Source organism: Pseudonaja textilis, chromosome 1, assembly GCF_049901715.1.
Source record: "Pseudonaja textilis isolate UNSWEBS1 chromosome 1, rPseTex1.2, whole genome shotgun sequence".
Lineage (NCBI taxonomy): Eukaryota > Metazoa > Chordata > Lepidosauria > Squamata > Elapidae > Pseudonaja > Pseudonaja textilis.
The window spans coordinates 231,751,597-231,766,229 of NC_141990.1; the positions used below are offsets into that span (position 1 = coordinate 231,751,597).

Consider the following 14,633-nt stretch of genomic DNA (forward strand, 5'->3'; position numbering starts at 1 on the left):
CACTGCCTGCAGATGGTCTCCTTAAAACGGCAGGCAGTCCGGGGATGGTTCCCTCCACAGCCTCCACAAGGCTTGCCCCCCTTGGCAGTTCCAGGTTTGCTGGATTTTACCTGGTGGACATCTTCCTCCTCACTGTTGCTGCTTTTGGAGCGGGATGGTCTACGTGGTGCCCTCCTCGCGGCATGGGTGGCGTGGACCTTGCTGCTGTCCTTGACTCAGGCTGCCAAACAGTCGGAGGCTTCCATAGCTTTTGCTTCTTCCAGGGCCTCCTTGAATGAGACGTCCTCCCTTGTGAACAGTCTCTTTTGCAAGGTTAAGTCCCTGAGGCCGAGGACTAGCCGGTCCTGGATCATTGCTTCAGCATTTGAGAATTTACAGTTTTTTGATAGTCTCCTCAATGCAGCCATGAAATCATTTATGCTTTCCCACTCCTTTTGGCTCTCGTTCTGGTTTGCCAGGTACGATGGGGTAGGGTTGAAATGCCCCTTCAGTGCTTGTTGTAGCTCGTCCCAGGAGATGTTTGCCAGCTCATCTGCAATGAGAACTTTGGCTAGTTCATAGAGTTCTGAATCGCAATAGGTTAAAAAGAAAGCCGCCTTCTTTGGGTCAGAGGCTGCCTGCATTCCGTTCCAAATTTAGGTTGAATCTTCCCATGTACGAGGACCACTTCTCCTTGGCTCGAATGGGATCGATAGGAGTCAGTGGGCCATGTTGGTTTGCTGTTGGTTGGAACGGTCGAGTTCGCGATTCAGCTGAGAAATGGCTGTGGTGCCCACGAGGTCCTTGTCTTCCTCAGAATCCCATCCTCATCGCCAGTATTAAATGGGCATGGATAAGGAAGGAGCAGGACTCAGGAGTGCAAAGAACTCTTTATTTTAAAGCCGGAATCCAAAAAGCCAAGCAATGCAGCAGGTGCCGGCTTTATAGCTGGTGCTGTCCAACACTTCAGCCACTGACGGCGATTCAATCTTCCCGCCAGTGGCTAGACCAATGAGTGGAGTCTGACATCAGACTCCACTTTGCATATAACATAAACTCATGTAAATGTAGCAACATGTATATTTAACACAGTGCAGCAGCCTGAACCTTCTGACAGGACATGAGGATTAAAAAGTAGAAATACATTTACCAAAGACAACTGTTTCTGTAAAAAGGAGCATCTTGTCAGTTTGATCAGAACTGGCTTGATGGCTTATAGAATCAATGATCAAGCTACTTCCAGTTTCTAGGATAGTTTTAAAATGACCAGTTTTTTAAGAGAACAATAAAAAATATTCACTTTATATGAGTATGGATACTGAAGGGGCTGGGGGTTAGGGTTAGGGTTAAGGTTTTTTTTAAAAAAACCTAAACCAAAATTGTCCTATCAGTCAGATGACTTTGACTACAGCCATGATTATATCTTAGATATCCAAGATAAATGGTTGTGGAACTACCTGGGATAATCTGCCCTGGATCTGACACATTACCTTGGTTGACATAATTTGCCTTAACCATGGCCTACCGAGTAAACCAAAATTACTGGAATCATATATAATGCTAAGCTATAAATTATAATTTACAAAGAGCAATGGTTAAGTGTTATACTTCATGCTAAGTCACAAACAAAAACATGACATTAATATATTAAGTGGAGACAGAAATACAGTGATTTACAATATGTGGTCCTAGAGTTCGTCAGAGGATATTGTGCAATCTGTTTATGGTCTACTAAGCTTTCTTTCTTTCTTTCTTTCTTTCTTTCTTTCTTTCTTTCTTTCTTTCTTTCTTTCTTTCTTTCTTTCTCTCTCTTTCTTTCTTTTCCTTGTTCTTTCTTTCATTCATTTATAAAGGAACATTTTAGAAGGACCGAAACAGGGCTGAGAAGCTTCTCTTGTTGTTTAATATTCTTCAGTATTCTTTCTTTTTTCCTCTTAAGTATCTGGTGAAAAATAGATTAGGTTCTAAATAAAACGTGGAAGAATGATTCAGTTTTATGGGAGCCAAAATCCAGTTTTTTCTTAGTACAGATAACATTCAAAAGGATGAAATAAATTATGGGAGGCCACTGTGTTAAATCACATCAGCAGATTGAGCAGAGCCCTAATTCATGACTATGTTTCAGAAATTCTGCTACAAGGTAACTTAAAACATGACAGAGATTTCCCATCACTTGTATCAGTAAAAGAACAACTATCCACCGAGGAGAGGAAGGAGCCGAAATCTTAGAACAGTGGTATTATTCTCCTAACTCCCTCAAATAAGAGATCCTGCAAAGTCCAAGTGCAGAAGTAAAACCAAGGATCATATAAAAAAACAATTAAAAAATAAGCAATGTGCAGTTTGCTTCTAAAATATGCAGTTTGAATCATCCTTAAGACAGCCCAGTTGAGCCACTTTAAAAACCTGGGAGACTCAGAAGTTCTAGGAAGGAACAACAAGAAAGAAAGAAAGAAAGAAGGGAGGGAGGGAGGGAGGGAGGGAGGAAAGTAAGTCTTAAGTTCCATAGGCAGCATTGTACACTGATCTGCTTTATGTATTTTAAAGTCATTTTTGCCTTTAAAAAAGTAGAACTTTAGTAAAACTTAATTGGGAATCTAACTTATCCCAGGTGAACTTGCAAGTGGCTGCTTGCCAGTAATCTACTGTAGTAAAAGCCACTGGTGGCACAGAAGCACAGCAAGTTGGCAGCAAATACTAAAGAGAAGAATTGAACAGTACCAGTAATATTGAAGAAGGAATAGCCTGGATTTGATTAATTCTATTTTGTTGGGCTAATCCATAATTGTCTAGCAATTATCCTGTAACAATAGCAGAATCTTCAGTGCTACTTTCTCGGTGCAGGCCCACCCTCTGAATAGACTCTGTGTATTTTTGCCTTCCCAGTCCAATAATGGTGGTGATCTCATCTGCTATGTCTTGGCGGCCACTATCCTCCATGGCCTTAATCAGCTTGTCTATGCAGTCAGGCTTCTTTTCATTTTGCTGAGCCCAGGAGAAGAGCATATCTAAAATCTGAGTATGGAGATCTTCCCTAGGGGTGGAAAAACAACAGTGAAAAAAAAAAGTTTGTATTACACATATGAAAGTCTAGTTTGCTTTAAGTATCAGTATCACACCTTCCAATGTGCTCCTATCAATTTACATAATAGGGATTGATTGATTATTTAATGTACATGCTGCCCATCTCACTATCAAGGAACTCTAAGCAGCATAAAATGGTCACATGTAAGAAAGTGGTAAGTATTAACTCATTATTTTAAGCAGCAAGTCGGTTTAATGTCTTCTGAATAGGAAAAACATCCTTTTGAGGGCATAGCTAACAGAGTAAAGCTAAACATTTGCTGAATCCAGCAGCATCCTAGGGGTACGGAAGCCATAATACTTGAGCTCATGGGAGACATGTAAACCCCACTTGCACTTGCATGAAATATTAAACTGCAAGGATTGGTTAACAACTTGCATGCATGCCTCCCCTGTTAACCATTTAAGTAAATATGCTGATCAGTCACACTGTGAAAGTGTCCTTGTCCCTCTGAAGGAAGGATGGACTGGAAAATCTAGTCTGGGTGAAGTGGGATAACCTGCTGAACATCTTGTAGAATCACCTGCATATGCTCCAAGTTGAAGTGGGAAGAAACACCTGAATGGCACGTAACATTATGTCGGAGATTTTTGAACCTATAAATCCCAAGGAAATAGACAGCTCTCTGGATTAGATCCTTCCCCACTCAGGCTAGTTGAAGTGACCAAGGAGAGAATTAAGAGTTGGACTCAAGCTGTAGTCAATGTTTCTTTGCGGGAAGATGCCAGGAGAAGTCCTTAAAGATGTTCACCCACTCATTAAGAGGCCAAGACTAGATCCAACAAAACTAGACAATTATTGTACTATAACCAAGTTTTCTTTCTGAATGTAAAGTACCGAGAAAGTTGTGAGACTGCAAAGGGCTATGGAGGATATGGATTATCAAGACTTTGACTATCGAGGATCAGACTGGATATAGACAGAAACCGATTGCTAGCACAGATGGTGGGACTTTGAATAGAGGTGGCATGACTATTATTGTATTCCTGGATTTTTAATGGTATTCAATGCAGTTGACTACAGTATCTTTCTGGATCACATACATGGGTGGGATTTGGAGGCATGTTGTTAGGGTGCTTCTGAAGACAGATGGTTAAGAAAGAGGTTAGGCTTCAAAGAAACTTCATTATGGAAGATCTCCCTTTCCCCTATTCCTGTGCAATATTTACATGAAACTGCTGAAGACATTTGCTGGTTTGAGATGAAGTTTCATCAAAATGCAGATGATACTCAGCTATACATTTTTATCTGAAGCCTGACATAGATATCATAACCCAGTATGTGAAGGCTGTTCAAAGTCTGGTTGGGGAAAAACAGGCTTAGGCTCAACTCAAACGAGACAAGAGTTGCTGTTGATTCTGGGGCTGACTGATTCCAGGTCTGGGTATTATTTGGTTTTTGATCAAATTCTTCCCCGCCTCCCCACACACAAACAGGTTTGGGAAAGATAAGAGAATGACCAGCAGCAAGATGGATAGGCTCAGTTATAATAACCATGAGTGCACCTTCGGAAAGATCCAGCTTACTGATAGCTCATAAAAGGAAAATAATTATTTACACAGTTGCTAAGAGTTCAAAACAACTTAATGGCACATAATCAATTAAAAAAATCAAATTAGAATAAGGGTTTTGTTTTTTGCCATGGTCTAACTCCCTGTGGTATCTTGTCCCTGCGCTTTGTCCCTGCAGAGACATTCTATCCAGTGGTGGGTTCCTCTAAAGGAGTACTCTTTAGTTTAGATGGAGCAGATTATCTCTTGAAGGACAGATGACCCAACCTTCATGGTCTCCAAGATGCAAGTCATAACTCTTCCAAAGAACCTTTGAGGATTAACTATGCATAGCAGCATGATTGTCTACAACTCTACCCGTTACTTCTATTCACTATTTAAATTAATTTTTATTCTGATTCTGCATTCTATTTTTTTCTATGTAAGTTCTGTTAGACAACATCACAAATAACAAACAAGCAAAATAGGAAAGCTGAATGGTATGATAACTCCAAGGCAACAGAAAAAAATACTTTTTATCATCTAAGAAACAGATGAAGATATAAGCAGCTGGATTATTGATGCTTCAGGTCATATTTCCTGAATTAATTTCATGGTTTTTTTATGATTTTTCCCCCCATTCTCACCTGTTGTTGTACTGTATCCGCTCCAACTGCTGATAGGACAATCCCAAGTTTAAGCCAATGATTCTCCATTCAGCTCCTATGCGTCCAGCAATGCCAAGGAGATTGGACTGAGTCAAATAGCCAGTTTCAGCATTCCCCAAATTCAAAGGAGGAAGAGAGAAGCCATCTGGAGTTGTGGGCTGCTTGTTTACCTGACTTTTCAGTTTCTGATAGAACAGAAGATAACACATTATCTTGTTATCACATATTAACATATTATCCTGTTATTCATGACATGTTACAAAACATGGCTGTGACCGTCCACCTTGGATCTTGAGTCAGAGTGCACTGTTCTTTGGATAATTGATTCTCATTTTGAATTCACCTTAGCATGAAGTTTTTGTGTGTTCAACTGTTTCAACTACCCTCATCATTTAAATTCAATTGATTTAGCTCTACTGAGATGGATACCGTTCTATTATGGATATATTTATTCAGAATTAATTTCAGGTAAATGTATAAAATATTGAAGTACAACCATCTTTAATGTACAATTATGGTCAATTGTCTTCCATTCAGCATTGAGTCATGGAAAAAAATCATAATTGGTTTGGTGTGTTCCTTTCCCCACTTAGAAAAGCTCCAAGCTCTGTTGGATTTCAACATCTACCATCTTGATCACTGATGTTGCTGATTGGGACATTTATCCAATATTGTTTTGTTTCTGATTTTAAAAGAGGTGAAATAACAACTTTTGCTATTAATAATGTAGCTTTTGTGCCAATACAGTCTTTAAAGTGTAAAGGAGGAAGGTTTTTACCCACTAATATTAATTAGTTCTTCAAAAAAATAATGAGAAACAATACATATTTTTGGCTAAAACATAGTCTCTGGTCTGTCTTAAATAAATTACATAAAAAATTAAAATTAAAATTGTATTCACAAAAGTAGAGATTGTACTAAAGGAAATGCCATAAAGACAGAAGTTGGTTCACCATGAGTTTTGGGAAACTTATATGAACTTATACATACAAAATGATTCAGATACCATCTTGTTAAGGTCCTATCAGTTTCAGCCAAAAAGAGACTTGAGTAATGATGGGTTATAAACTCTCCTGGTAAGAAGTTATCTGAAATCTGTTGAAGGGTCAATCATCATTCAAGGTTAAAAATATACTTAAAGTTTTGCTTATCAGTTAATGGTTAATAAAGGTTGCTTTATTTTGAGTTACGGAAAGTATTAAAATGTGAACTGGATGTATGATATGGTACAAAACACAGATGTGTATGTTATCCTAAGAAGGAAACAGTGAACTTTGAAGTAGGAATGGGTAATAAAAGGTTAGGCATTAATAAAGGCATTAATTTGGAATATTTATCTAAATGAAAGATAGGTATCTTCTTGCTTACATCTAATCTCTTAGGAATTTTATGATCAATGAAATGGCCTGGAATATGAATTTGTGTTAAGTATATCATATAATTATGCAATTATACAACATACTTGCTATTAAACTGAGTGTGTTCCTGTTTATAAATTAGAAAGTATCCTTACCAGTAGAAGTGCATACTTGTGAGCTGAAACATCTTAATATTTGAAAATTAGAAAAGTTATCCTTTATAAAAATAAACTATTTTAGAGAAATTCTATTTAACCACTGTTATATAGTGAAAACCCACATTATAGAATTATAAATTGTCAGTTAAAGAGACCAATGGATTCTCTTACTGAACTGAATGAATCCAACAAAAAAAATTGGTAAATGTTTATTGAAAGTATATTAATTGTCTATAGGCAATTAATTGGCAGTCAATTTTTTAAAATAATGGAATTATTTTCCTAAGCAAACATAGCTAACTTAAATAGTTTTTCAAAACCCTACATACTATCCTCATGCAGTCTTTAGCCAGATGCCATTCAAATGTTTCAAGATCCAACCAACCAGCTTTAATGTACACATTATTCTTAATAGTCTTCCTTCCTACATATTTTATTTTCATTTATGTAAAACTATATATATAAAAGCGAAATACCACTAGTGCATCATCCAGAACCGTAAAGCCTACAAACTTGAAATTTGGCACGTATGTTCTTCTTGGCTTCTAGGTGCTCACTAAGAAAGGATTTTTCGAAATGACCATCAGAATATTAGTGTTTTGTATATTATTATTAACATGCTCTGATGCTAAGGAGTTCTACTCCCCCGCCCCACCTGAAAAGAAATCAGTTACAAATGCAAAACACAAGCATTCACAGTTTCACAGCAGCAACCTGCTTTAGTACAGGACAGTTGAGCTAAACCACGCCCAGGCTCCTTGCTGTCTCCTTGCTCACACAGCAAATACTGTTTCCCTTTCCAAATAGCCCTCAACTCTCTGACACACTGACAGGATGCTAGCTAGATGAATACCAATGGATGCTGGTAGGCAGAGGCAGAATTCCCTCCCCCCCTTATTTTCCTCCCAAAAAACTAAGCCCAACCACATATTTTTGTAGCAAACCACAGGTATCAAGCTAGTATTTTATATAATTTCATACAGCTGACAACACAAACAACACCAAATGTAAGTACAAGTCAGTACAAAATAGCAAAACCCTTTCCTGTTTCAATGATGCCTTTAAAGTTCAGCCAGTAAATATAAGGTTATAGTTTTAATAGTTCTATTATGGCTTTAAGGGTATTTTATTATTTAATTATTGATTGGGAACCCATCCAGTCTGGTATAAAATGGGTGGTTGTATAAATGTTTTAAATAAAATAAATAAACAACTATTAAAACAATCAACTAACAATTCCATATTTTCTCTTGTTACCCTGTCTACTAATACTATCATCATGATATAAGGGATATTTATTTAAAGGAGTAACTGCATAAGACAATCTGTGGGGTGACTGCCTTACATAAACAAGTGTCCATGCAAGACACTCCCAATCGGCAAGACCAGGGGGAAAAAGAATAGCAATCCTAGTGCTACACTTGTGGATTCTTCTTTGTGAATAACACTTACAGGTAGCTTGATTGGCAATGTAGCTAGCCAGTGAGAATCGGGCCCCTTCCTCCTTCTTGTAATCTCTTCAGGAATGTTCTCAGGGACTTCTCCTCGATAAAAGGAAACCTTCAAAAAGAGATTGGCCTTAGACAGATTTGAAAGAACCACAGCTGGCTGAGATGTTGGTGTTCTCTCATTTGGGAGGTTACTTATTTGTGCATTTATTTACAGAGGTTCTGGGATGAGATAAATGCATAGCAAATATTCTGTCCCTGGCATATTGTTGTGTACCGATTATCAAACCAATCTGTTGAGGATTATTGCTATGTTTTGATTACCTGGGATTTGCTGTGCTCATTCTTTTGCCCCCTCCACCGCAACATTTCTTTTATAACTTTAAGTTAGTGTTGAAAACTTTCTTGTGCTTTCTTGAACCACTTTCAAAAGTGGTTTGCCATTACCTCCTTCCCAGGATTGAGAGAGACTGACTGGCCCAAAGTTGCCCAGCTGGCTTTGTGCCTAAAACCACAGAACTTAAGGTCTTTCAGTTTCTAGGCTGGTGCCTTAACCATTACACCAAACTGGCTTTCTTCTTTTGCTCTTAAAAACTGTGAATTTGTAAGCTCTAGTACTATCAATGCATAATATGCAATTAAATTCATATAAATGTCCTTATTTAGAAAAAAGATATATATCTTTATATATCTCTATCTCTAAATTCTGAGGTAAAGTGACTTTGGGTTCAACTGTGAACAACAGCCATCCATGAAGCACAGTCTACAAAAATAATTGGAAGATAATATTTATTACAATTTAGTACAATCATAATTATATGTTCATCTTTTGAATTACGGAATCAGAGAATATAAATAAGTTATGCCACTGGACTCAGACAATCAGAATTGATATGCTGGTATTAATTGAATTAGTAAAAAGAATTGATAAACTAGTATTAATTAATTGGGGTACAAACTGTTATGGGAAATTTTACTGTGGACAAGAAGAGAAGTATATGTACCTGCCCTTTCACAGCCTTACTGTTTCTGTCCACTTCAGAGGTAATATAGACTTCCTTCACATTTTTCAAATGAGAGAAAAAACTGAATGAAATCCTTCCATCAATACAGTCTGGCCGGTCTGAAATAAGTTTGAGAAAATAACCCAATTTGCTTAAATAATTTCATACTTATAAAATAGCCCCCTGCAGCTAGAAGTTTTCTAAATGGGATGGAACACAACTTGTGAAATTCTCATCTACCACAGGATCAGGTTTGGGAAGGCTATTAGGAAGACTAAACTTCTTTGACATGTTTTTGTCCCACAAAAAAACAGAATTTTGTAACCAAGTCATTTCAATTTTCCTTTTTCCCATCCTCAATCTCAAAGTAAATTGTAAATTTTGCCACACATTAGCATATAAAGTATCCCACATTTATTACTCAAATTCTCACTTGAAATGACTCTGTTAAGAAGGCAAAAAGAACCACTTTCACATTAATATCATGTGTCCTCCTTTCTAGGACAATGCCCTTGAAATTTTCAAGCACCTAGGAGTGCATATATAACACTTATCTAAAACAGTTTAAAGCAACTAAATCTTTTCCTGGAAAATTCAGAAAAGGAATTTCCTCCTTATCCATAAATTAGAAACTAGTCCCAGGGTGGCGGTGGGGGGTGGACAGAGGGAAGTGATTTCTATAAGTCAGAGGCAGGAGAACTCATATTTATTGTTTCTCAGGTATAGGCCTCCACTATGATACCATTTAATACGAGATTAAGATGCATCCGGGTTCTGCCTGTGCAACTGATTCTCTCTTTTGGAAATACTGAGCTATGGTAGCACAGTGGTTAAAGTGCAGTATTTCAGGCTCACTCTTCAATCCTGACCAGCTAAAAGCTGACTCAACTTTAAATCCTTCCGAGGTCCGTAAAATAAGGACCTAGACTGAGGGGGCAGGGGGTCCTTGGTGATCTTTGAGCTTGCTTGTTTTCTTGAAGATGTTTCATTACCCAAACTATGGTAGGTAATATCATCAGTGCTACTAAAGAGTGCTGTTTGCTGTCAGTTTATATTCTGGTGTCTTGCCTGTCTGGATAGGTGGGGACAGTCTTAGGGATTCTTTGGTTGGGCTGTTTACTGATGCCTCTTTGGCATTATTTTATTTCAACCCTGAACTGCAAATATTCCCCTTTATTAGGACCTAGATTGTTGGGGGCAATATGCTGACACCGCAAACTGCCCAGAGAATGCTGCAAAGCACTATTGGGTGGTGTATAAGTCTAAGTGCTATTGCTACTGTTATGAACTGATTTGGAATTGCACAGCTAAACTTGAGTTATGGAGGCATCCATATGTAAATATAGACAAGCTGTTTGATATTTCACCTGCATCAATGCTGATGCCCCGTTCAAAAGCTGCAAAGAACTGCTCCCCTTCAAACATCTCCACAATGTCAGATGGCTCAGGGCCTCGATATCGGTCATGGAGCTTTTTCAAAACAGGATCCACCTAAAAGACCATAAAAAAGGAATAAAGAAACTAGAAGGTATTTTTTAAAATCCTCATTTCTTTATCCTTGTACCACTTCAATGGTAAGATTCAGGTCTCCAAGGAAATGAGCTCCCAGAGACTGGTTGATTGTACTCACTGTTAAGAGATTTCTCCTGAGTTCTAGGTTGCTTCTCTGCTTGGTTAGTTTCCATCTATTGCTTCTTGTCTTGCCTTCTGGTGCTTTGGAAAAAAAGCTGACTCCCCCCTCTTCTCTGTGGCAGCCCCTCAAATATTGGAACACTGCTATCATGTCACCTCTGGTCCTTCTTTTCTCTAGCCTAGACAGATCCAATCTGTCGATCTGTTCTTTGTATATTTTAGTCTCCAGCCTTTAATTGCTCTTTTGTGCACTCTTTTCAGAGTCTCAACATATTTTTTTAATATCATGGTGGCTAAAGTAGATGCAGTATTCAAAGTGCAGTTTATATAAACATACTATATACAACATACACTCACAAATGAATTTTGTTTGTTTTGGCTCTATATTTTTACAAGTTTGGTTCCAGACACACGCTTACAGGCCAAGCGCAGCTTTAAATGAAGAAAACATTCCTACTTATCCCAACTATATTCTTCACTATATTCCAGTTTTTAGAACTCTGACTACTAAGAACAACGTTGTGTTTGCAGAATACAAGCTGCATTTCCTGTGATATGGTCATATGTGTGCATCGGTATATGTGATGTGTGCAGAGATGTACTTATCTGCACATACAAACACCCACCTTGTGCTTTGGGAGGCACTGGAGCAAAACTTGTTCTGGATCTTTCTTTCTCTGCAGTGCTATGAAGTTCACCTGATACATGCGCAACCTTTTATAGACTTCTCTAGCAAAGCCACCAATATAGGCTTTTGTGGTGCACCATAACCAATACCTGGAAGGAAAGGGAAACTCGTAAAATGATTTGGATTGGTCCAGGTCTTCTCTGATCAAGTCAACCACTTGGAAATATGAGTGTATGAGGGCTACGCAGTTGCTTTATTAATGAAAAAATGCAAGTGGTATGAATGATTCTTATACTAAAATAAAAATATTTATTAGATTTTATTTTTTTATTTTACACATAACTCATGGTGGTAAATATAAATAGGAGTATTATTTACTCTTTCCTCCTGTTCTTTTTCTCTACCATAACCCTCAGAGCAGTTGGATTGAGAGAGAATGACTGGCTCAAAGCCAGTCAGCTGACTTTTGTGTCTCCATCAAGCTTCCAACCACAGTGTTGGCAACCATAGCTGGTGCTGCTCCAGTAAGCAAGAAGAGGACAAGAGTTCTAGAGTCTGTGTGGAGCAGGATCAAGAGACTTTGACTATGGGGAGCAGAAAAATCCCCTTGAGCCACATGGGTGCACATGGGGTGATTCCATCCATCACAGCTAAGCAGGTCAAAGAAAGCCAGCTGCGATGAAGAAGCCACGTGAAGCCTTGCTTCCCAGACTTACCCAGAAAAATGTAATGCAGGAGGAGGAACAAATATACAGCAGGTACGCTAGCCTACATCTTAAAATGTGCTTTATACATACACCAAATCTCATGTGCCATCACATGCATAAAGTAACAAAAACAAAGCCCAAATTTCCAATATGCAAAAATATTTGTATTATCTTGAGGTTTGGTCTCTGCTTAGAAACTGCAGATAACGAGGCCGGGCATAAGGAAGGCACTCTGTATCTCTGGATTGCTTGGTGTCCACCATGTCATGACTTTTAAAGCATTCTAAAGAAGAAAAGCAATCTCAGCAAAATGTGGAAACAGATTGTTTCCCATCACTTAACAGAATAACAGAATTGGAAGGGACCTTCTAGTCCAACCCCCTGCTTATGTAGGAGACTCTATACCAGGGGTGTCCAACCTTGGCAACTTTAAGACTTGTGGACTTCAACTCCCAGAATTCCTCAAAGCTGGCTGAGGAATTCTGGGAGTTGAAGTCCACAAGTCTTAAAGTTGCCAAGGTTGGACACCCCTGCTCTATACCACGTCAGACAAATGGCTGTCGAAGTTGTTTTGCAAAACAACTGTATAAACAGGGCTTCAGCTCTTATGGTCAAGTAAAATGCTTCAAATGCATATCAATTCTGTTGTAAATATGTTGGAAAGGTCAACTGAGAACAATTGCTGTTTACCATAGAAAGAAAACCGTTGGCCCAAATAATGCCTAGCCACAGAGTCCACAACTACTTAAATGCTACTGAGATTAATATTATGATTGCTAGCCTACTAACCAAGAGAAGTGTGTTACTTCAAATAAGGCAAAGAGGTGGGTGAACTCCAGTATCACTTGATCGGTGATGTCACTCCAGTTCTGAGCATCCCAGTCACTGTGCAACAAGTGTACTTTGGAACGATCCAAGGTTAGACCTGAGGGAAAAAAATAAAAAGATGTTAGCCATAAACTTCAAGGTTGAACTCTTTTTCAGTTTCTAATGGCATCAGAGGGGATGGAGGTTGACTTATGTCATTGATGGGACAGATAACATTTGGAAAGGACTATGATAGTTTGACCAAATGTAAACAATGAATGTTCTGCAGGATAGAGCTAAACTGCCCTAAACTTTTGCAATACCTATCCTTAAGAACTTAACTTAATTTCCTCCACAGAAGATAAATGCTCTCAAAATTGCATTTAACTGTATCAGGGGATTGAACTGCTCTTGAAATTCAGGGAGCTGCATATTATAAAGAAATATCCCCATTCCATGAAAACATTTTTAAAAAATCTGGAAAACTAACCTGTGACTCCAGGAGGCAGGGGAAGCTGAATTTTAACAGGCTGAAGAAAGTCCACAGTGGAACTTTGAGAGAGGCAGAGGAGAGGGCTGGCAATTGTTTCAGAATCACCTGTGATCTCTCTTAGGTCCCTTGTTGATACAGGAAGCACCTGAAAGTAACATAAAATAAAATAAAGATAATCGGGCCCATTCAAGACTGCGTGGGCTTTCATACATGAAAAATCTCTCAGGGCCTCTTCCCACAGCCAAAAGTTGATCCTGAACTTCAAGAGACTTACTTGAGAGGAATCTGACAGAATTTAAGGTAGAAGTCCCCAACCCCCATCTGTGAACCGGCACTGGTCCACAGCATGCCAGAAAATCAGGTAGCACATGAAACCACACTCCCTCTGGTCCAAGGAAAAACCTCTTTCCACGGAACCGGTCCTTAACTGGGGGCCATTGATTTAAGGGATGCCTTTGGCAAAAAAATAAATAAACAGGAAGTCTCTTGGATTCTGGCCAAAGGTTCAAGCCCCAATTTGTTCCTAGCGGGGGCTCTTGGGTGAGCCTTTCCAGTTGTTAGTTCTCAAATCTGGCTCAGAAGAGTAAATTCCTTGATTTTGTTGTAAATCCTGAATTTGCCTAATCTTCAGACAAGAAAATATCGTCTCAAGCAGAAAAAGGTTATCTTGGTCATTTTTTTTCTGAATGGGAAGAAGTGGTAGCCTTTGGGTTTGAATTTTTTTAAAAAAATATTTATGGAATTAAAATTAAGCATGGCCAGCATTTTTCATTTCTGTCAGAGTATTCAGAAACTGAAGCACTGCTCAGTTGACTCAGAGACTCGTTTAAAAAAAGCAACAGCAAATACTGCTCCACCAAAATTCAAATCTTGTAAAGGACTATTGTTCTACAAAAATGCATGCAAATATAGTATGCTTTATTCTGAATGTGACACACACACACACACAACCATACATTTTATGTAAGCTAATCTTTTGTCTTAGAGATGAACGACAAGAAGAAGAAACAATATGTGGCAGGCAACAGAGCTGGATGGAGAAGGTGAATGAATGAGAGACTCTGAAACAATGGCATGCCCTGAACAAATACTGCAGGCACTTATTGTAAACCTCAACTTCATTTCTCTTCTGTCTATCCAGAAGAGAAAACTAGAACCCTTAAAAAAACTGAATAC

General features: G+C 38.5%; 1 protein-coding gene across 5 annotated transcripts in view; it reads right to left on the bottom strand.

Moving 5' to 3' along the window:
• Window positions 1-850: 850 nt before the first annotated feature.
• The window catches only part of PIDD1 (p53-induced death domain protein 1), a 28,706-nt gene continuing 14,923 nt past the window's right edge, over window positions 851-14,633 (bottom strand). For all 5 annotated transcript variants that reach the window (XM_087920932.1, XM_026706617.2, XM_087920934.1 and 2 more), the window contains 8 exons: window positions 13,455-13,602; window positions 12,947-13,082; window positions 11,449-11,599; window positions 10,558-10,681; window positions 9,191-9,309; window positions 8,191-8,298; window positions 5,202-5,407; window positions 851-3,013 (listed from right to left, as the gene is read on the bottom strand). In XM_087920932.1, the coding sequence (XP_087777058.1) occupies window positions 2,776-3,013; window positions 5,202-5,407; window positions 8,191-8,298; window positions 9,191-9,309; window positions 10,558-10,681; window positions 11,449-11,599; window positions 12,947-13,082; window positions 13,455-13,602 (1,230 nt within the window). In that variant the 3' untranslated portion in view covers window positions 851-2,775. The remainder of the gene's footprint in view (window positions 3,014-5,201; window positions 5,408-8,190; window positions 8,299-9,190; window positions 9,310-10,557; window positions 10,682-11,448; window positions 11,600-12,946; window positions 13,083-13,454; window positions 13,603-14,633) is intronic.